The sequence below is a fragment of the Prunus avium genome, chromosome 7 (assembly GCF_965620075.1).
Source record: "Prunus avium chromosome 7, drPruAviu1.hap1.1, whole genome shotgun sequence".
In the NCBI taxonomy this organism is placed as follows: Eukaryota; Viridiplantae; Streptophyta; class Magnoliopsida; order Rosales; family Rosaceae; genus Prunus; species Prunus avium.
The window spans coordinates 27,928,148-27,952,507 of NC_142290.1; the positions used below are offsets into that span (position 1 = coordinate 27,928,148).

Sequence of the window (24,360 nt, forward strand, 5' to 3'; positions counted from 1 at the left end):
TAACCTCATTTGGATGGATCATATGCCGCCTAATCAAGTAGCCCAATGCAGACAAAGACCATGAATTTTGTTTGCTTTGTTGGAGGGCCTACGTGTCTCTGTAACATGAGGTCTTGGTTTGGTCTTAGATTACCCTTTAAACAGGGCACCAATTAATTTCTTTTGGTATTTTGCTCCCAAACGGTCCACATTAATTATTTTTCCTTCTCAATATAATATATATAATATTGGAATTAATTTCAGTATAATAGTGAATCTCCCTAAAAATAAAGATTATCTTGTGCTTTAGCGTATGCTTTCAAATACACCTATATTATAACATATATTCAATCATTTATATAGTAAGTTAAGCTAAACTAAGTCTAACTTTAGAGTTTAAGATTTAGATATTAATAATCACACACGTGTTTAAATTTGGGTTGATTCGCAACGTTACGACGACATGCCTCCGTGTTGTAACCTAGAGGCTCGATAATTTATTTGTAAATTATGGTGTCTATTTAAAGAGACCTTAATGTACTTGATGTTGTTGAAAAATTATTTAGTGTACCTCATAAGCAAGAAATTCTATGACGTTTAGTGTACAAGTTTTCTAAATTAAATGAATCCATAACAACATCACTTTGACATGACGAATGATAGATTTAGGTACGGACGATAATTCCCGCGATCATTTTGTATATTTAGTCGTGCTTTGACTCTTATTGGCACCTTATTGCACGTAATTTGGATTTGAAGTTTCCTTTCTCTGTGCCACCCTCCCACTTTCTTTGACCTTTCAAGGATACTAGACTTAGTTTTTCTCCGTTATATGAGGAAAGAGCAAAACAGATTTTGCCGTTTATATCCATTGGCATGCAGTGAGAAACTGGTTCGTGCTATGTTGAGCGAAAAACAAAATGAATGAAAGGAAAAATAGATACTCTCTTTCCAAAGTCGCTGCCATAAATTGCATTCATTCACACAGACACAGCGATAGTGGGAATATGAGGAAATCAAATATGCAAGGTTTTTGTTGCGGAGATGAACGTTTTTAATAACTTAAATTACGTGCAAAAGAGCGTGTTCTTTATAATTAACCCATGAACTAAACCAAAAACTATTTAAACATCGACAGATGAATGACAAAAAGTCTCTTTTTGGTGCTATATATGTTGGTATTTTCATGAATGCAATTTGGTCACTCAAAATCCTTGAATTTTCTCTGTGGCTGGCTGGGGTGCGTTTGGCCAAATTCATATAAATTTTAGAGCAATCCAGAGGGAACTGTAGTCTGAAGCATCGTCGAAATTATTTTTGGCATGTTGGGCAAAGGGATAATGCCTTATCCTGCTAGCTGTTTTTTATATATCTTGATAAATTATTATGATTTTTTCATGAAATATAAAATACATGTCAAATTAGAGCAAATACTGAAGGGCAAACCTAAAAAGAAAAGGAGTGGAAGGGTAGAGTAGTAATTTAGGGGTGAAGGGATGGGTTGATGGACCATTTGGCAGGTGATAGGTATCCAGAAATAGCTAGGGTTCGGACAAAAAGTGGCCCCAAAAGCCAAAAGGACAATTTTGGTGGTTCCTGATGATAAGGATGATGAAGGAGGAGCTGCGGTGGTTGTTCCATGGTAGGTAACCCTCGAATTCGATGGCTCCACCAAATCCTGCCTCGTGGCACCCTATTGTTAACGCTCCTAAGAATGATTAACCAGCTGGTTCCCATCCTCAAGGATACCCCTTTATTTAGCTCCAAATAAAGAAAACGATTTTCCTTTCTACAACGTTTTCGTCATATTATTTGTAGTTTTCATCTATGTTGAATGGACACTTTATTATGCCCAAGTGTCAGAGTGTCTGACACTCACTCAGACACTTCTCGAATATCCGTGTTCAACAGTCAAAGCCGTGTTCATGATTAACACACTCTCCATACACGATCAAGACACTCTTTGGATATGAATCAACTCATACTCATGGTCAACTAATGTGTTAATTCAATTATAATTCATATAAAATTAATAAACTATATTTGAAAAGCTTGAAAAGCATGAATTTCACTATATATGTTATTGTGAAATTGGAGTATGAACATCAATATTTTGTTTTTGTTTAATACATATATACAAATATAATTATAATAAAAAAAAATTAATTATTGTGTCCTCGTGTCCTAATTTTTTGAGATTTGCTGTTTTTCCATGTCCCGGTATTGCGTATCCATGTCGCCGTATTTGTGTCCATGCAACGTAGGAACTATACATCAATGCTACTTTTAAGGTTCATGTGTTGTTTGCGTGTGTTGCTTTCTGTTGTTGTTAGGGTTTCCAAAGACACTGGAATGGAGGCAAGAACGTTGAAGACTATGCATGGTGGAGTTTAGGTCATATTCAAATAGACTGAATAAGATTGTAGACTAATTGAATTGTGTTGCTCGTTAGAATTTATGTTAATTAATCATATGTTGATCCAAGAAATTCTAATTGTGAGTTTAGGATAAATTTTTTAGGTCGATCACACTGTCACGTGGTGTTAGAGTCTAATATTTATTAATAATTAATTGCACATGTTATAACATTAACGTGTACCAAACATACCCTAAAACTAATTGTTATCCGGTATAAGTAAATAAAAATAATAATTGTTATCCATAACGAAATACATTGTCGAATTTTCTCTTCTTTTTTTTTTTTTTCAAAATAAAAACAAACAAGCAAAAACAAAGAAATCTGTTGAAAACTTTTCTCCCTCCAAATCTCAGAGGCGGTGCCGTCCAACTGAGGGAAAGGCACGTGACAAAGATGTGACTGCAAGGGATTAGGCAGTCAGTCTGAGGTGAGGTCGAGTGTCCTGAGAGGATCTTAGCCAGCATATTATTTGTACCAGTGGCAACAGTTGTTATTAATACAAGCTGAAGCTATCACGCGGTTTCCACGTGTAGGGTCAGCAATCGCCCAGCCACATACGGTCCAACTTGACTTGATGCCTCAGTGGCTGTGAGTCCAGCACCACAAATGCCATGACACGTAGGCAAATCAAATGGCTCGATCCCCTGTGGTGTTTACACGTGGTTCTCAAGATCACGCAGCTGATAGCATTGTGACTCAATCTTTTTGGCTCCTTTTTGGTCCCTTCATGCATGTGCATTGCACAACCAAGTGCAAAGCAGGTGGAGGAATTATGAAATTCAATTTGCAGACCACACACAAACACAAAAGCTTTAAAAGTTGGAGAACCTTTCTGTGGAAGGAAGCCAGCACAAAAGGAATTGGATGGGCAAAAGATGAAAACGGCAAAAAGTAATACAGATTAGGAATTTTCTTTCTTCTTATCTTCTCGTTCCGTCTTCTTATCTTATCACGCACAAAATTTTAAGAAAAATTATAGGTACTTATCATAACTCGTGAATCACTAATATCAAGATAATTCGAGAATATACATTTCCGTTTGTGAATATTCAAACTTAAAATATTTTAATTTACAGCTCGCATATACAACTGATGTAGAAAGTCAAATGTTAAAAGTGCAAAAGAAGCTTTGTATTTTGGGGATGAAGAAAGGGTAAAGTATTTATGCACCTAAAAAGTATAATCTCAATTATTTAGTAGAAGTGGAAGGCCCTAAACCCTAGTGGAAGAAAATGGTGGATTGGGCAACATGCATCAGCAGCAATGAGTGAATTGGAAGTGGCTATGGCACTAGGGTAGTGATGCCTATTTGGTTTCTGATTATTTAATAAAGGCATCGTAGCAAAATCAAACTCAAGATTCAGCATGCACCACTTAGATCCATTACAAGGACCAAAAAAACAAAAAAAAAGTGGTTTTCACATCACTTGTTGCAGCCTCCCACTAAGAAGAACAGATGGCAGAAGTCCAGCTATGGTGACACAAAACTTTTGTTGTGAATGAAAGATTCCCACTTAAAAAAACACCTTTGAGCAATAAAGGGCTTGATTGATAGACCTAAATTTGAAGTTTGAGCTAACTCCACCTTCCCTATATATATAGCTACTACAACAATATTATTGAGTATGCATATATATATATATATATGCTTGAAATGAAATCCCATAATTAAAGAATCGGAGCCGATGTCAAAAGGAATGCTTTATAAATATTTATAATAAAAAATGGGATCTTGAAATAGACAAATTTATTCCCTTGGTTTTGTTTGTCAAGTGACTCGGTTATTTATTTAAATTTGGATTAACTTTAAATCACATTTATTTCTAACAAGTAAGATTCGTTTGCGTGCACCTGCACCGTAAATAAGAGTTTGGTACTACTATAATTTTTTTTCCAATAGTTCTATACCCTACTATTTAAAATGAAAGACCCACTTGGAGAGTACCAAGTAGTACGTACTTTATATTAACATAGAAAAAAGTTAAAAAATAAATGAAGTTGATGACTTATTTGACTTTTGTCGCATAAAATACAAAAACCAAAATGAACGTACAAACATCATATGCATGGTGTCCTCGAGGATTTTGATTGTGAGAGAGCAATCGGGGAAAAGGCTGTATGGGACACCTTCATCCAATCCAACACAGGCTGTTTCTTTCTGTTTTAATTTCAATGAGAAAATATTTCTACAAAGAAAAAAGGAAGTGGTCCGAATAATGCAAAGGTGAAATTGACAGCAGGAAAAGGTGTCATTGGTGGGACTCACAACTTTTTTCTTATTTTCTTCTTCTTCTTCTTCTTCTTCTCTCTCTCGTTTTCATCCCATAAGAAAGAGGGCTTGAAAGTGAAGGATGAATTAAAAGTTGGTGTGTGTGTGTGTGATATACAGTTTTTAGAAAGTTCATCAAAAGCTGTATATGCAATGGAAAAAGATGGTTTGTGGTAGGTCAAATATCATGTGCTTCGAGCCATTGCTGAAACCAAATTATGAAAATAAAAAGAAAAGGGAAAGTATACTAGGTTGCCTTTTTTTTCTTCTTGGAAATTAAAGGAAAACCTCGGATCCATCATCAACTTAAAAGAAAACTTCTTTGCTATCTGTTATTTATATATATTTTTCGATACAAGAAACTTATAGCTTAAGCGGTTAATATATAGCAGTTATTCTTGTATCCGAGGCTATGTTCGAATCCCTCCTCCTTCATTGTCACTTTGTATCAAAAACATGCATTAATTTCCCACTAAAACCCTATCTAACCGATGGAATTCAAGTGATCATCTCTTAAGACTCGATGTGAAGCGCATATCCCTTGTCTGTATGATCACTGTGTTGACATCACGTGTGGTTCCATTTTGAGTACTGTGGACAACCTAACAGCAATAATTTAAATTTAATGGCAAGCAGCTGGTGCATATTAGACAAATTTGATGGTTCAGTTTCAGTATGTGCTCTCTCTCTCTCTCTCTTTCTCTCTCTAGGCCCTATCAATCAACGATGACGGATATGGACATTTTGCACTTTGACAGTACGTACGTACCACTCACATACAGACATATGATATGTACATATATATGAGGTGCATTTATAACCAAAACCAAATTCACTTTTACACCAGATCTTGTAAAGTGCATTACGCATTATATAACAGTGATTCGAGCCGTAAATCTCTAAAGTTTTTCGATTACAATTTTTTTCTTGTAAAGAGTTGGAGAAATTGTAAATCATAAAGACATTAAGATATGATAACTTAATCAAATGGTTAAGTGGTCTTCCGTTTTGTATGCGTATCTTTCATGAAGTCAAATTTTAAGAAAATACTCCAAAGATTGACGGTTGAGATCATTAAAATACAATGCAAAGTGAGCTACCCACATCCATCAAATTAGTTTAGCGTATTTGGTTTATATGACTACATGCTACCTCCGTCGTTTTCTCTGCAAAAAATTTTGTACATCTGTTATGCATAACCTCCGAAAACGATCAAACAGTAAGTACCTATCTGTTTGTCATCTGGAAATTTAATTATATAGAACATATAAAGTAGGTTAGGGAACCTTGTCAAAATCAGAAATCTGAACCATAAATTCAAGCTTCTAAACGCATGGACGTCCTTTAATTACGTATCAAAAATAGATGATAAAAAGACAAGTACAAGAGAAAAATGGATTCAATTACAAATAACTTCAAAAAATAAGTGGCATGCTACAGTCAATTCCAAAGTGAAAAAGAAATAGTGAACAGAAAACTAAATGGTAAATACAAAATGAGAGCACTAGAAGAAAAGAAAGAACAGGGCACTAACTCTCTCTCTCTCTCTCACACACCCCCTGAAACCTGCTGGCTGATCTCTACAACAGTATGCATCTCTAGTTCTCTTAATTCCCTTTTTTATGAAGGAGCAAATATTAGTACATATTGACTACATAGACTGTGCCGTTGATTCTTTTTTTCTTATGCTTGATGGCTTCCTGAGAATCGGAGACTCACCCTACCTTTCTACTCATGTTACTTTGCAATCCCTTGCCGAAACCGGTGTCTTGCATCATGGCGACAAACTCGTTATAATCAATGTGCCCGTCCTGAAAAAGAGAATAAATCAGTTCGAAACTTCTGTGAACAATTTTGTACCCGCAAGAGGTGAAAATTGAGCAGGGGAGTCAATTACATTATCCTGGTCAACTTCTCGTATGATGTCGTCTAACTGAACATCTTCTAATCCAAACTTCTCACAGGCCTGTTGCAGCTCATCCCGAGTGATGTACCCGCTTCCATCTTTGTCGAAGTACGAGAATGCTGCATACAGGTGATCCTCCTTCTGGACCTTGTTTAGGTGGAGCATTGCTGCTATGAATTCACCGTAGTCTATGGTACCACTGTTGTCTATATCCGCCTGAAATTTTTATAAGAAAAGGAAATCCTTCATCAATCGAGAAACAGAAAATTGCTAATTAATTTGCTTACAAGCCTAGACACATGGGAAATATTCAGCCAGGTCATCTTGCAATTCACCTGGCTGAATATACCAACTGTTAAGAAAACTCCTCCATCAATTGGAACACAGAAGTATCAATTATGCCTCTCTTATATTAAACAAGCAATAAATTTAAACTAGGGATAATATAGTAATTGAAACCCCAATTTCTCTCTCCCACGCTCTACTGTTTCTATACTTAAACCTTCTTATTGTTCATAGAGTGCTAAAACCCCTCCATACGAAGCTTGCTAAGTCTTACAGAATTCTTATTTAACAATAATCGTCTTATTGCTTTCCTTCATTAAGATAACTTTGCACATAACTTTAAATATTACACGAACTCTGTAATCTAATTGATCAACCTAATCCAACTCACCCAGTCTCCTGAATTCAACCCGTATTGGCCTCATTTATTTAAGTAGAACTAAAAATTTAAAAATCCGAAAAGAAATGGAAAAAAAAAATAGCTATGTAGACTGAAAGGCTTGCTCTCGGCACACAAGGCAACTTGTATTTTTGGCTATAAAAACTCTTATAAACAGAGCATGTTTGCTACACGACTACAAAAAGTTCTGTGTCCAAACCTAGCACTTACCGCTTGCATTAACCAACTGATTTCAGAATCCTTGAGATCAGCACCCACTCTTTCCAAGCCAGTCTTCAGTTCCTCAAGGCTGATATGCCCACTATTATCTGTGTCTATCATCTTGAACATTTCTCTCAGGCCTGCAATTTCCTCTTCAGAGAGGCTTTCTGCAATGACCTACAAAACAAACAAAGATGGGCAAGTCATACCCAAATACAGAACAAGATATCACAAAAATCTTCAGGCAGGAAATGATTAGACTGCCAGCAGTGGTATCAAACTTGTTTGCTTCTGCTTTCCAATTATCAACAAAGTCTAGGCAACCAGACCAAGATTCGTCACTTACAAAAAAATACTCTGAGAAGAGCTTATATAGATATAGTAACTATCGCATTGCATAACAAATAGCTTTGTAACAACTATAACATGTCAGACACATGACATCCTTGTGTGCTTGTACTTTGTAATGCAACACACTAGAATGAATCAATACTGTTACAGAAAAATTGAATGACAATACCCTAACCATCCAAACCTGACCTTAACATCTTTTAATGTTGTAAAATTTAAGGATGATACTCACTCTTATGGCCATTTTCTTGAGTTTGTTCATGGCCGAGAATTGCTTCAAGCGAGTTAAGACAGCAGAATCAAGAGGTTTATCAGGAGCAACACCATCTACCTGAACCCAAGGGTGGCCTGCACGAGGAAAAAAGTGCTACTTAATGCAACACTACGATTCATGATAGAAGAAATGCTGAGAACATGCTAAGGTCGAAAAGTTTGAACAGAATTAGATAAGCATTTGCCACCTTCAATTATGTATCCAGTTATCTACTATTGATTACGAAGAAATTTTACTTGACATAGCAAAAACCAAGTTGCAAACACCCTCTTAACATAAATCATAAAAGGCGCTAAAGGCATAATATGCAAACAACAAGGCCAAGTAAATTTCCAAAAAACCAATTGTGAGGCTAACTATGTTTACACTTTCATATTATCATGTAATGATTGGACTAATAGATACTTCTGAAAAAATTACCTCTTACAATGAAAAAGAAATATTGAGAAATATCTTCAATAAACTGCATCTCGTGATCTGCCTTTTCAAGTCCTTGATTATGTTCTATGAGATGTTTAAGAAGAGAAACCACTTAGGTTAACTAATGCTTCCGCTTATGTTGATTGGGTTACATTTACAATGGAGAATCCATCCCTATATTTGATCATTCTCAGGTAGTCTATTTCTCAATCACTTATCACCTTGGTAAATGAAATTTTGAACTGTTCACAATTAATATTGCACCACCCAGTTAAATAAGAAACACTTGTCCGTTATCCCTAATGACATGATCAAATGAAACTTTTAGGTTGCAACAAGAAGTCCAACGTGCAGAGAAATTTTACTCACAAAGAACTTCATGGGCCGTTAGCCGCTTTTTTGGGTCCCTCACAAGCATTCTCCGAACCAAATCCTTAGCACTTTCTGATATGCTGGGCCATGGTTCTGATATGAAATCAAGTTCGCCTTTCAAAACCTGCTCAAATATACCTTGCTCCGTTTCTGATCCAGGACATCATAAGCAAACTAGAAATTAGATGTAATTCTCATATGGATAAAATTTCAATGAATATTCAATACATCAAAGCCATGATATTCTCACCATCCCAGAATGGGGGCACTCCACTGAGTAAGATATAAATGATCACGCCAGCACTCCAAACATCACATTCTTGACCATAAAGCTTTCGTAGTACTTCTGGAGCCACGTAATACGGGCTCCCAACAACATCAGTAAATGTTTCTCCTGGGAGGATGGGTTTTTTGTTACAATTTAGACATGGACAGAATTCAGGCTAGCAATGTTAACTACGTTGAATAAGTTCCAATGAGAAAAAGTAACAGTTAGACATGTTGCTGACTTTAGGAAAATATAAAATTTACAAAAGAGAATGACTGGAAACTTTAAAGTTTAAACATACTGACTTGCAGCAGCCATATATGAGGCATGGGAATGAATCATTTGAATAGGAAACAATAATGGCATTTGGCATGGTTATCAATCACTTAACGATATTCGAAGATTAAATCACAAACTATATCCCTATTCTAAAGAACTCTCTTTAGAATAGTTAGTGTATTAGGATTACATCCCTCTGTGGTCTTCACTTAGCATGTGGGCACGACTTTTTATAAATGAGCCAGAAACGGCTGCAACCCATTTACACAAGCAACAGTTTGGTTTAGTGGTAGCACACCATGTACACAAGCCATATACACGTTAAATTAATAATGAAATGAGCCAGAAAATCATATACCAAAGGAAAATAAACAAATGGGATTTCTCCGTCCAATCCAGCTATCATAGTTCAGCTAACCTTATAAGCATAAGCGTTACCTATCATTATTTTCTATTTCTTCTATATTTGAAAACTTTTTTTTGGCCATGAATATTCAAATACTACAGATTTTGGAAAGACGCAGCAAATGCTTAAAACCTGAGAAAACATCATAGCATTACAAAAGCACCTAAAGGTTAGCCACAAAAATCCCCAAAATGGCTGTTACACATGCGTAGACTTGACATTTGGTGATGAATCTTTAAGGGGAGGGCAACCTTTGTCTCCAGTAATCTTACAAAGTGCGGTATAGGCTACATGTAGAAGCAACCAACCCAAATCGAATAAACCTGCCAGTTCTTGAAATTTTAAACCAAGACTTAAAAAAGGAAGAAAAGGGAAAGCTAAGTTCTACCGAAAGAATAAACCCCTGAAATACACACTAGAATCAATTTCACATCAAGCAATACCAAATCCTTCGTCTTTTGAGCTTCAACAATGATTTTGCTCATTATCATACCATAATATTATACAAAGCCATCCACTGTTTCATCTCTTAGCAGTTACATCACTCGTCCGCCTCCTTCTCCAACGACACACACCCCAACTCTTAACATATGATATCTACCCTGCCACGACCTTTAACACTCTTACCTCTCCCAGTACATTCCCATCCACACACCTCTGTTTTCCATTCTCATCTTGGATAAAGATTGGTTGCTTATATATGTGCCAAATATCTTCGCACTTATGGTCAACAGATTTTTACTTTAAGAACATAGATCCTTACATTTAATTCTTCAGATCACTTCAGAAGCAATCATAAGAGAAACATGGTAGAGCCTACTCCACATAACCACTGTAGAAGTATAAAATCAAGAACCTTGCACTTATCAAAGTAAACAAACAAGATAAAATGGAAGAAATAGTAAGTGAATTCTACCACAACCAAATACCAGCTGTAGTATGAGGCCAAAGCATATATCTCTTTCACATATTTATGACAATAGGGTCGAGCAACAAAATTTGCATCCAATTTTTTCCATATGGATTCCATAGACGAATATAACTCTATCTTCCACGAATATGGCATCATACCTGGCCTAAAGAACACCGAGAGCCCAAAATCTATTGTCTTAAGTGGTGCTTCCTCATCCTGATTGACAAATAGAAAATTCTCTGGCTTCAAGTCCCGATGCATGACACCTAAAGAATGGCATGCTTCGAGAACACCAACTATAACCCTTGCAAGCCTGGCTGCCTTTCTCTCTGTATAATGCCCCCTTTGTATAATCCTATCAAAAAGCTCCCCACCTGCACAAAGTTCCATCACAACATGAACCGCCACAGCATCCTCATAAGCACCGATTATTTGTATCACATTGGGGTGACCTGCCAAGTGATGCATTATCTGAATTTCCCTCCTAACATCCTCCACATCCTCCTGTGTCGTCAATTTCCTCTTTGCAATTGACTTGCAAGCAAACTCTTTATTGGTTTCCTTCTCTACACAAAGAAACGTTGTCCCAAATTGCCCTTGCCCAAGCTTCCGTCCCAAACTATAAACATCCTTTATATTGCCAGTCTTCCTTCCTAACACCGATTCGACTTGCAGCCCGACGCTCGAAATCCTCTTCATGTGAGCAGGTTTCTTCTGTTTCTCAGCATCAGGGGGCTTACTCACCTCCTCCTTCACCTCTGGCTTATTGGGTTTTTCAGGTTCTGCCTTTTGAGGTGGATCATCATTAATTTTCACAGTTTCAGGCGGTGTGCTTTGAACTGGGTTTTGGGGAGCCTCAATGGCTTTAGGAGCCTGATCAGGAGGAGCTTTAGGAGCATCAGATTCAGAACCTTTAGATGAATCATGATTTGAATTTGGGCCATTTTTACTACTGTTTTCTTCCTTAGATTTAGGAGGAGGAAGCCTGTCCTCTGGTGGCCGGTTTCGCCAAACCGCAGCAGTAAAAGATTGCAAAAACCCACCACCAAGATTTGGTCCTACACATGTGTTCCCCATCAAACAAAAATACCAATCTCAGCTCCCTCTATGAACTTCAACATCCAAATCAATCTTCTTGAATCCCATTAACTACAAAGAACAATCCAATCAAGTCCCTACCTCTGCGGTCAGATCAGGGACCTGAACAAAACCTAGCTCGATTCTTTGCGCCCAACAGCATATGTTAGGAAATCCCAATTGCACCCTGTTCTGTTCAAATTCCCACAAAAGCACCCCAAAATTCAATTTTTCCCACAAATTCAATGGCAAAAATTAAAACATTGCATCCGAAAACGTATAGAAACGCCCAAATTTCGAGATATATCTCAAAAATCAACTGTGAATAAATTGAATCAAAATTTCTTCCAGAAAATCGAAATTTCGACAAATTACAATAAACGAAATTCAAGAAATTGAATTGTTGCCCCAAAAATGTACACACAAAAAAAAACAATATTCAAATGATGAGAACAAAAATTTCTCCAGAAAATGAAAACCCTAAAATTGGAAATTGGAAAAAAAAATTAGATGGAAAGTGCGGGAAATGAAGCTATTGAGAGCGGGTAGTAGAGTCGTGAAGAAGAATGAGAAGCAATTGAAAGGAATCAAATGCTGTGACTCTGAAGTTTTGGTTAATTTTCGAAAATTGAAGGGACGCCATATCCACGTTCTGCATGTAGAGAAGGAGAGAGAGAGAGATCGTGATCGACGCTACAAATCCATAATTACGTGTTAAGCTCATGCCACATAACAGACTAACGGCATAATCCATTAATTATTATATTTGAATTATATTTTGTTTTTTCTTAATAAGGATTTTTCTTTTTTGTGTGCAAGGAATTATTTGAATTATCTTAATTCTCAATTTTAATGATTTTGATAATAAAATACAAATCCATAAATCGTTATTGTGATTTATATTCTAATCTAGTTCCAAAAACATTATAAAATTTATCTATATATATAAAGCAAAAGGCAGAGAATGGTGAAACATTCAAAATACCAGAAAATGCCCTTGGTTAATGCAAACATTAAGAATTGAAATTATTAATTAAATGAGGATAATATGGTAAATTCACACTTTTTCATATTTAAAAAAAATTAAAATTAAAAGAAAAATCAGATAATGGCCTATTTTTATGGAACACAACTACCCATTATCTTTTTTAATTCTAAAATAAATTTTAATTTTTTTAAAAAAAGCCTCTCGCAGGCGCGGAAGCGCTTGCGGAGAGGCTAGTAAATATATAAAGCAAAATGAAGAGAATAGTGAAACATTCAAAATACCAGAAAATGCCCTTGGTTAATCCAAATATTAAGAATTAAAATTATTAATTAAATGAGGATAATATGGTAAATTCACACCTTTTTCATATTTAAAAAAATTAAAATTAAAAGAAAAATCAGATAATGAGTCTATTTTTATGGAACACAACTATCCATTATCTTTTTTAATTCTAGAATAAATTTAATTTAATTTTTTAAAAAGCATCTCGCAGGCGCGGAAGCGCGTGCGGAGAGGCTAGTAAAACTTATAAAAGAACAAAATTATTTGAAACAAATGGAGTACACACAAATCTAAAATTGCGTAAGTAGCTTAATCATTTACTCATGCAAATTGCAATCGAGGTCATAGGTTCAATTCCCCCTTCCTCAATATCTCTTGTATCAAAATAAATAAATATGCAATCTCATAGTGAATTATTAATATAATTTTAACATGCTACTAAAAAGCTACATTGGTTATATAATGTTATTTTTTGTTTGGTATCGAGGGTTCATGCATAGCAAGTCTCAGATTTAAGATCACGAGTTTAAGATGGAGTTTAAGGTCGTACGTTTAAGGCTTGTGTCAAAGGTACTTCAATATTTTTAGGTCGTGTTTCAGGCTTAAGCTCAAGTACGTAGTTTTAGTTTTTCTAGATTAAGTTTTTTTTTTTTATACAAATGATAATGGAGATGGGAATTTTAAGACAAAACCACGATTGCATAGCTGAATGTTTTTTATCGCATGAACTACAAACCTCTTGATTTTGTTTTAAGTTATCCAATTTGTCTTTATAAAGTAAAGGATTGTATTACTTTTAATCCAACTCGAATTCATTTGAAAAGTCAAATATAAGATTAGAGCATCTCCAACAGTAGTAGCAAATCAAAATTTTCAAATTGAAGTTTGTTGACTTATGTGGCAATTTGAAAAGCTTTGTTTGATACTTTAATAATTTCTGCCCCAACAGACTCTTCAATTCAATTAATGTAATGTTATGAAAAAGAACGAAAACATGTGAAAAATGTCCATGTAGTTATCATTTGAAAAGAAAAAATGCATGTTTTTAACATTTTCAAGGTAGGTTTTATGTTTAAATATTTTGAAGAGCCAATGTCAACTTATTAGGCTTAAAGAGAGAGAAAGAGATTGCAGCTTTAATGATAGAGTTTGACAAGACTGTTGAAGGGAGTTTTGATGATATGGCTCACCTATTTTAGTATTTCAAAACTGTTGAAGAGGTTGTTGGAGATGCTTTTACATCATTTTGATCTACTTATCATTTATCTTGCCAAGAAAGAAAAGGTATCCATATATATATATATATATCGTGACTCATGTGATTTTTCTTCCTCCACCCCTAAATTAATCATGTGACTTTGTGATAGTTTTCGTTTTAATATTTTTCCCCTAGGATTTATCCTTCCTTTACTCACCCACTTTCTATATCTTTCTTTTTTTGGTTCAAAACCCACTTTCTATATCTCATACCCTTCTTTATTTTCCTCTCATTTTGTAATTTTTCCTACAATACAGAGGGGCATGACCTCTTAATTATTTTCCAAGTTCAGCTTGATTTTGATTCTCACTTTTAAGCTTGTTGGGGTCTTTGTCCGTTGGAAGGCTCGTTCGGGATTGTTGATTCTCGGACTGCCATAGAACGGTGGATCAAGCCTTCGTTGCCCCTTTTTCTGAGTTAGCGAGGACTAGGCCCAAAGCATCCCGAGGGAAAAGCATGTCCCAGGGGAGTACTCTGTTCTTCTTCCAGCTGCTCCGTGTTTGATGTTGACGTTTCCGTCAGCTTAACGAAAAGTTGAAGATGACTTGCTAATGTAAATCTGAGATTATATTAGCTTGGCATGAGAGCTTGGAGTGTGGGAGCTAAAGATTCACAAGTTTAGCAAATGAGAATGCATGTGCTTGGCTTGGTGTTGGATATGCTTGAGTTTGGGGTATTGATGATTTGTTATTTGTGGCTATGGCTATGGGGATTTAAGAGTTTCAAGATGAGGATGGGAGGAAAAGCTTGAGGCTTGAAGGCTATGGTATTTATAGCTTGGAAGGGTATGATGAGGAAGGAAAATCTTGGTTGTGATGGTTGAGGAATGGCTAGGATGGCTGCTGGAACGCTTGCAGCAGCCAAAGGGAGAAAGGGAAGTGGTTCGATGGTTGCTGGGGGCTTGAGCAACCAAGAGATGTTGGTTGACAGCTGCTGGGATGCTTGCAGCAGTCAAAAGATGGAGGTTAATGGCTGGGATGGCTGCTGGATTGCTTGCAGCAGCCAAAAAGATAAAAGAAGATGAGTTCTCATGGTTGTTGAGAAGCTTGCAACAACCAAGAGAGGTTGGTTTTGGCTGGGCAAATGCCTCCCAATTTATAGAGGGGGAAGGCTCTCTTTGGTTTCCAATAGGCAAAGAGAGGTGCTGGAACCAGCCTATTTCCAATGGGTAAAAGGGAGCGCTGGGGCATGCTATTTTCCAGCAGGTGAGGCTAGGTACCATAAACTGATTATTTCCTATGGGTAAAAGGAAGCGCTGGAAATGGCTTGTTTCCAGTGGGTAATAGGGAGTGCTAGAAAAGGCTTGTTTCCAACGGGTAATAGGGAGTGCTGGAAAAGGCTTGTTTCCAATGGGTAAAGCTATGTATTTGGAAAATGACTATATCCTATGGATAAAAGGAAATGCTTGGAAAATATCTCATTTGCTTACCCACATTGGAGAACTCTAAGTAATGGGCTTGGACTTTGGTGCTTCCAAGTAGCTAGCCAAAGTCTCCATTATCCAAGAGCTTCCGTGGGCCTTGTGGACCTCCGTAACCTTCCACACCACAATCCCTCATGCAAGCCCCGTAAACCACATGACTTGGGTTCATGTGAGCTTGATAAGTGATTGATATATGAAAACTGTATTATTGGCTTCGCATGGCATAGACACTATTATTTATTTAATGAATTAATTCCCAAAATACAGCTTGGATTAATGCATGACCAACATTATATTTTATATCGGGCCTTAAATGTCTTTGGGCTTCTCGTGACTTTTTTGGGCCTCAACATTAGCCCCCTTGATTATTGGGGCCATGAAGTGGCAGCGAGATGGGCCAAATAATCAATTTCAGCCCAAAATAATTGGCAGTGGCATGGCGTGGCTAGTTCTTCAATATGCATGAAATATCCATGCATACTTGCTTGGCCGTAGTCGTTTTGTTTTTCTTAGCATGAAGACTAGCATGGTTTCGGCAACTGTTAGCTTGAGTTTAAACGTAACGATAAGCAACTCAAGGATAACCAATTAAGAGTCTTCGAAATCACAGCCAGGTCTTTTCCGGGAAGGTTGGAGGGGTCGCAATGGTCCCGCTTAAAACCCAATCTTCTTAGACACCGAGGGTGTCACCTTAAAGAACTTTCTTAGACACTGTAATATCGGAGTTTACTTACTGGGGTTGCCAAAAATCGACTTATTTTGCGGCATGACATAGGAGATAAGGCTTGGTTGAATTTTAACCCAAAATAAGTTAGCTTGCATGATTGATGTGCTTGAGTGACTAGTGATGCTTGATTTGGCATGGTTGTGGTTTGCAAGAGTTGCTTAGTTTTGTATGCTTGATATTGGCTTGCATGCTTGGTTTTGACGTGTATATTTGGTATTGGCATGTATGCTTGATGTTGGCATGTATGCTTGATATTTGGCTTGGATGCTTGGCATTTGCATGTACGCTTGATTTTGGGCTTGCATGGTATTGGCTTGTACGCTTGGCTTTGGCTTGTATGCTTGGCATTGGCGTGTGCGCTTGGCATTGGCGTGTGTGCTTAGCATTGGCATGTACGCTTGGCATTGGCATGTATGCTTGGTATTGGCATTGGCATGTATGCTTGGCATTGGCATTGGCTTGTATGCTTGGTATTGGCTAAGGTGACATGGTTTAATATAGCTTTTGGGCTATTTAGCATGGTGAATGTGCTTGAGTGTTTGGGTTTTGGCATTTAGGAATAGGCTTTTTTCGTTCCGGCAGCTACAGATGGGCTTGGGCTGCCGTAAAGAGTAAGTGGGTGGAGTTGCCCCTGTATCTGAGTTCAAGAATCAGGCCCCAAGGGTGCTGCAAAAGGTTCGTTAAGCCTCAGGTAACACCTTGATTTCCTTCACCAACAAAACCAACAGTTGCTTACAGATGAATATCTTGGCTTGGTTTGAGAAGCTTGTGGCATGGCAACTAAGCATTTTAGCATTAGAGAGAGAGAGAGAGAGAGAGAGGGCTTGGATTTCCCATGAGAAGCAGGGGTTCGATGTAAGGGGAGAGGGAATATTGAAAGATACAAGAGAGGAAAAGATGAGGGTGGAAGAATGGGTGGTTTTACCAAATTTCCGGCATTCGTCAGGCTCTTACATGCTATGCCAGAAAATAAAAAAAGGAAGGAATGAGAGAATAGAGCTCGAAATTGAAGAGTTCCAGTAGTGAGAGGGGGTGCTTGCTATCTCTGGATGTGGTTGTGGATGTAAAGAATTGGTTTCTCAGCCCTTAAGTGCATCCTAGCCATCATGAAAAGATTTGATTTGCATGAGCTCGTAGCATGACCTTCTTGGTATTTGATTGAATCATGGTGCGACAAACTTGGGGCATCATTTTGCTGCAATGGTGACCATTTGGCCTGATGGCGCATGGCTTCTTCTCCTTACAACCTTTTCTTCTCTCTTCAAGATTCAAACCCGTAGGTACTGTGCATCAGTACATAAGTCATATTTCGGAAGCTCGGATCAGAAAACTGCCTTAATGAAAGTTGTTCATCTGCTCGAGTACTACAGCCTGTAAAATTTGTAGAATTTTTTGAATTTTGCTGATGCCTCAAAGTCGGTCTGCAACTTCTGTATTCACCTATGGCTGGTGAGTTTCTGTAGATTCGGCTTCTACCTGTGTTTTTAACTTCTGATGCTCGGATGATTGCGCTTGCTTCACAAAATTTGCTCGAAATTATGTTGTTGATGACCTACCCAAAATTGGGGATCATCCAACCATTGTAGTGTTCTCTCCCTTCATTTTTCTGAAGCATGTTGATGCCTTGTTGCATGCTTGTTTTCTATGCTTGAAGCTTGAATTCCATTGCACTTCTCAAAATTGGAGAGTTAAGTACTGAATTTTGAGGTTGAGCCTTCGATTTAGGATTCTAGCTTGGTGATAAACAAGACTCATACAAACTTACTTGGGTAATGCATGCCAAATGTTTGTGAAAATGTCTCACAGAGCTTGTGGGCTGTTCATTGAACTTTCGAAATGTTTCTCTTGGAATCTGAGTTGGAGGTTTTGACACATGGAAACAGATTTCTCAACGGTTGTGTTGGAACTGGTCTTGTGCCATTTGAAGGAAAAATGAATTTTTGGTGCAATTTCAAAGGGCTAAGCTGCTGGAATTGTGCACTTTCTGCTACATGGCATGTTTTGGGAATCTGTTTGACATGCTTCCTTATCTCTAAATGCAACGAAATTTTGGGAAAATGAAGCTTGATATGTCTACTTCTAATCTGGAGAGTTTGGGATTTGTTGGTTGTAAGCTTGATTTCTAGTGATTTTTCAAAGATGGGATGTTCCAATTAGAATAATTGGAAAACTTGTGTATAAGTTTTGCTTGGCATGTTGCTTTTGTTTGAGAATTTAGCATGTCCTTTCTCTTGGCATTGAGTGCTGATCTGGGCATTGCAAGAGCATGATCTTGAGCAATATTGTTGTGAGAGCGTGATGTTGTACGGTATTGTCGCAAGAGCATGAGTTCTTCAATTTGCTTGAAATGCTAGTGTTGAAGCATTCATCTTCATAAGATAAGCATCCTTTTTCGGCGTTTGATTCTTGGCTAGTGCATCTTCTTCAGACTTGATTGAGAGGCTCCAAAGCATGAGAAGTGTCATATTCTTACTAATTTGCTAGGAATTTGGCAGCATGAAGGTGAATTTTGGTTGCTTGCACCTTGACTTGCGATATGAAGGCTTCTTGAGGATTTGAAACACTCAAGATGTTTGAAATTGGGCATGGGCTTGAAGGATGTTTGAAATAGAGCATGTGCTGGAAATTCTTTACTTATGGAGTAGGTGCTGGAAGAATGTAACTTGGCTTGGAATGGTATAGCTTAGACTTGCTATAAGGATGTGGATAATCTAATGATTGAGTTGAATCAAGATATAGCTTGGTTTGGCATGAGGGCTTTGGTAGATTAAAAGATGAAAAATATAGAGGAAGATGCTTAAGGCTTTGGGCATGACAATGTTTGCGGTGGCTTGAAAGCGGTATAGGTGTTGGCAAATAAGCATTGCAATATGGAGGCCTTAAGTCGCTTGAACTAGATCTTAGTCTTGGAGTCCACTGCACCGCCTTCCATTACTCGGATCTGGGGCTCCTCTTTCGAATTTGGTGGCATGATGTTTCACTCTTCCGACAGCATGACTATAGGGATTGTGTTATCTTCCAGGAGCATCTCGTACAGCACATCATTATCTTCCATGTTTTGGTTGGCTTGAATCTTGATTACTGCAAGCATATTTTGGTTGTTGCGTTGCAACGTGAATTTACTCTTTTTCTTGATAGCTTGACATCACTTCAAAAATTTTGATTGCTTGGTAAAAGAAACTTCATCTTGACAGCATTTAGGTTCTTCCGGTAGTAACATAGCAATACCTTCGTAGTATTTTCCTTCTATTTGCCATGAACTGAGATGTTTTCCTTCTTGAGTAAAGCATAGTGCTTGGATTTCTTGAATAAGGCTTGAGGCTTGATGATGCTTGATAATGGAATTGTGGCAATTGAGACATCCCGATGGCCTTTTGGTTTGACTCTTAAACTTGGTCATTAGAATTGTCAAGGCTTAGAAAGTGCTTGAGGCGCTGGAGCATATCACTTATGGCGACTTAGGTATTGTTTGTTGTAGCTGCTGTAAGCATGTTTTAGGAACCAAAGGCTTGGGCTTGGCTATTGAAGCTTGAGCTTTGCATGTTGTCACTGCAGCAAATGTGTTGGGTTACAACAGCTTGACTTCTCGCAAGTGGTGGCAAATTTGGAGGCCATAGTGACATAATTGGAATTTCAAGGAGATTTTGGTCTTGGAACAGTGGCTTTCGTAATAACTGATTTTTAAGCTCATTTGGGGTTTTGGAATTGTTGCTTGTGGTGATTGCAATGCATTCCCTTCTCAGCTCCTAAAGTGCATCATAATCATAAGAAAAAGATTTGATTGGCATGAGCTGCAAAAACTCTTGCAGCGTGGTCTTCTTAGTATTTGTTTGGGTCATTGCATGGCGTGATGAACTTAGGATATCCCTTTGTTGCAATGGTGACAATTTGGCATGATATGGTGATAGCATGGCTTCTTCTCTGTGCCTCCAGCAGCTAGAACTGCCAAGTTCTGACATTGCCATTTTTTTATGATGGTTGTATTGCTTGGAAAGCTTGATATTGTGATATCTGGTTTGGTTTGCCTAAAATGATTGTATCAAGTGAAATGCTTGAGTTGCATGGTCTTAGAGATGGATTGTTTCTTCTTGGCACGATTTATCTTGAGCCACCTCATCTACATCCGATACATGAGAGCATAAAAGAAATAGCCTCTATGTCTTCACACATGCTGGTGGATATGTTATCCAAGTAGGAGACAACTGAAACAGGAGGCCCCTTGCTATTGTAACGGCATGTTGGTTTGACAATTTTGCATGGTACGTTGTGCTTGCATATGTGGGTTGACCCACAGACAATTGTATTGATATAGAGTGTATTGAAGGAATCTTGAGGGAACATGGCAAAGCTGCTCTAAGAGATATTAGGAGCTGGGTGCAGTGCCTCCTTGGAGAATTTATTTAACTTAATTTTTTTTTCTTTCTGTCGGTTGCAGCTTGCTCGTGTAGACATAAGACTGAGGCACGAGTCTTGTTTCATGTGGATGTGAGGCCTAGCCTTGTAAAGAGCACAGGTTGTTTGCTGTTTGGAGGCTTGGGTCCTTTGCACTTGATTGATATAATTCTGCATGACCAAAGCATACGATGATTACAAAAATAATATAAGCATTGTAGCTTGCAAATGACTAAGATAATTGACATAAGCACGCCAAGCAGGTATTGTTTTAGTATTGAGCATGCATAGTTGGCATCCATGATCAACACAAAGGTGGATCAATACGAAATGATAAGGAGTATAAGATAAGTGAATAGTGCATGGAATAAGGCCCTGAGAAAGTTTGCTGGAGATGCAAAATTGAAATACATATTAAATATGGATCACTCCACTTGAAGGATATATCAATATGCTTGAATGATATATTAATTCAGATTAACAGTGCAAATGAATAAAGCTTGGATTGCAAAGATGAAGTTTTTTCTGAAAAAGATATATATAATTAAGACTTGATTAAAATAATAACCAAAACAAGCGATAATATGTTTTTGGCACTGTGCAACCTCTACACGGCATGATCCACAAAGGTGACTTTATGGAGCAGATAATAGCATGCTCCATATAAATAATATAATGCATAGCCATAAGTAGGCTAATAGAATAGCATGTGTTAGTCAAAAAGGTGATGTGACTATTTGACTCACACACTAAACAAGATAATGATACAATATAATAATGCAAGTGGTAAGTAAAATAATAGAAGTGGATCAATAAATAATAAGAAAATGATGCTGGCGCACCATATAATGCATCAGAGTACGACTAATCAATCAATCTTTTTGACTTGGGCAAACCAAATGCGTGTGCTTTTGTCTATGCTTAAGACAATTCAATGAAACATAAATTTTATGAATATATTATAACAGTAAACCAATATATATGCTATATTGAGATCAACGAGGCAAGATAAAAAATCTTATCTTGCTGAAGCAATTCGCAGAGATGAGGCTCAGAGTATTGAGCAAGTGTTCCTCCTCCCTTTCTCATTGTGTTTGCACAGCTCTAGAGAGGTGAGGCCTGCCACGAAGGTGATTTACGGCGATGGCCAGATTTGCTGATGATGTTTCATGGTGGGGAGGTGAACGGCAGAGCTAGCCTCAACGGTTGACAACGATGGTCAGCGGCTTGCATGTTGGCTGAAGCCCCCAGTATGTGAATGAATGTTGAGCTCAACCTTCTTCTACTCAAGTTTTTGATTCTCTTTATGTAAATTTGGCTTGATTGATTTGCTTGGCATGTTGTAATTTCCTTCTCAGCATGTTGCATGAGTCTGAATGGCACCATGTTTTAACATGGGTAAGCCCCCCAAGAGGTTGTGGTCTCGAAAAGGCATAGTGTTTGGCAATGAATTGCAAAATTGATTTTTGACAAAGGCTAGGTGTGCTGATTTCTGGTGGAAACTCAGAGGTAGATGGCTTGTTGAGTTGGCAGTACTTGGCTTATTTCAAAAAGGGGAAATAGAAAACTGTTTGTCATCATAATGTGTGATTGTCTAGGCTTGTTGTAGTTAAAAAGATGATTTCTACTGTATAGCAAAAGGGTGGATGGGTTTGCTTGTTTGGATGGCATGGTGTCCTTCTTTGAATTTGCTTGACATAAAGCCCCCAAGTCAGCTTGTTGGGGTCAGCAATTGGTTGCAGAGTTGGGTTATGTTCTCTTTGGCTTAATCGGGGTCGAGAAACAGAGTAGAGGCTTGCTTCTATATATATATTTTTTTTTACAACTAGTTTCAAAGAAGATCTCTGGAAGAAGCAAATTAAAGATGAGAAGGAAGAAGTGAAGCAAGTTGCTGGAAGAGATACACACGGCCTATTTTCCTTCAGATAAGTAACAAATAGTTTGCTTCCCTCCAGGAGGAAAACTAAAATTTACAGCAACTTATGGCTTCTTGTCTCTCTCTTTTGCTTGGCATGAAGCCCCCAAGTCATTTGGAGTTTGCATGTGTAGTTTGCTGTGATGGATTTGCCTAAGCCTCTGTAGGCCTTTTGCAAGATGTTTTGTCTGAGAAGGTATGTCTACAACATAAGAGAAAATATTAGAAATGCTCTTGCATCTTTTTTTTATTTTTTCAGAACAACTTAACAAAGCAAAATCAAAGAGAATGCTCTTATCTTCAAAATTTCTTGTAGTGCAGTTGCATGAATACTAATTTCAAAGCTTGTGATTTTTCAGGAGCCACTACAAGACTAATGGCCTAGTCCCTAGCAGAGTCGCCATTTATGTTGGGGTCTTTTTCCGTCGGAAGGCTCGTTCGGGCTTGTTGATTCTCGGACCGCCATAGAGCGGTGGATCAAGCCTTCGTTGCCCCTTTTTCTGAGTTAGCGAGGACTAGGCCCAAAGCATCCCGAGGGAAAAGCATGTTGATCGGTTCATAATTGTATATCATTTTGTACCCTTCTAGCTTATGATTTGGTTATGTTTTTTAGTTAAACTTGTGCTTTTAATCCTTTTTGTGTTTATCTTTCAGTTCATTGAGCTTTAGGTAATAATGATGGCTTTGGATAGTAAATGATGCAATCCATGCATGTTAGGGCCTAATTTGGATGAATGGATGAAGAGCTTAAAGACAAACTCAATTTTGGCTACAGTCCCCTGCCAGCCCAGTTTCGTAGGTCATATTGCAAGCTTTGTTTAAACAACCTACATAGCTCTAATGAGGCCACATTCTTCATGAAAGTTGTTCCAATTGGTGTGTACTATAACATATCCAAAATTCAGACCCATTGGATAAATCTGGAGTCCGTTACCTAGCAAACACAGAGCCATGCTCAGGATGGATTTTATCAGCGCGCAAAATGAGTTAGCAATTTGTTTTGGCCTTAACTTCCTCCTCCGACCTTGGATTGGCCCAAATGATATATGGCTGGAAAGAAGACATTCTGAACTTCAAGTTTGAGTGCTTAAAGTCTTAATTTGCTTAAGGGAAGCCCAATTCGTAAGCCCTTGAAGTTGCTGGTCATGCTGACCTCAGGATGAGCTATTATTTCTGGTTGGAAGCTTGGTCATGATGACATGAAGATGAGCTAGGGCTGCTGGTGGGATTTATTAGTGAAGTGCATCAACCATTTCAGATTTTATAATGCAAGTGTTGTATGCATTAGTGAAGTGCATCAACCATTTCAGATTTTATAAAACAAAGTGTTGTATGCATTAGCCATACTTAATTCAGATTTTCAGCTTCCTTAGGCCTATATATAGTGAGGTTTCCCAAGCTTGTAAACACACCCCAAGGGGGGGGAGCTCTCAAGCACTTCTCTAGAGCTCCCTTCCCTTCTCTCCCTCAAATTCTCTTAGTTTCCCTTTGTAGTTCTCAATTGTTGTAATAAGATCATTCTATTAAATTTTCTTTGTACTAAATATCAAACACTT

The 24,360-nt window shown here is 37.6% G+C and overlaps 1 protein-coding gene and 1 long non-coding RNA gene across 3 annotated transcripts; one reads left to right on the forward strand and one right to left on the reverse strand.

Moving 5' to 3' along the window:
• Positions 1 to 6,048: 6,048 nt before the first annotated feature.
• LOC110749353 (calcium-dependent protein kinase 20-like) lies at positions 6,049 to 12,546 on the reverse strand. The gene is made up of 7 exons (XM_021949480.2): positions 10,901 to 12,546; positions 9,127 to 9,270; positions 8,874 to 9,026; positions 8,043 to 8,158; positions 7,469 to 7,636; positions 6,565 to 6,789; positions 6,049 to 6,478 (listed from the first exon to the last, which is right to left on the reverse strand). The coding sequence occupies exons 1-7, from the start codon at positions 11,817 to 11,819 to the stop codon at positions 6,383 to 6,385; spliced, it is 1,821 nt and encodes a 606-aa protein (XP_021805172.1). The 5' UTR covers positions 11,820 to 12,546; the 3' UTR covers positions 6,049 to 6,382.
• Positions 12,547 to 21,788: 9,242 nt separating this feature from the next.
• LOC148293277 (uncharacterized) lies at positions 21,789 to 23,695 on the forward strand. 2 transcript variants are annotated; one of them, XR_015837162.1, is made up of 3 exons: positions 21,789 to 23,000; positions 23,164 to 23,368; positions 23,459 to 23,695. It is a non-coding gene; the product is annotated as an uncharacterized LOC148293277 (long non-coding RNA). The 2 variants fall into 2 exon arrangements; XR_015837161.1 differs by having other exon boundaries at positions 23,164 to 23,695.
• The last annotated feature ends 665 nt before the right edge of the window (positions 23,696 to 24,360 follow it).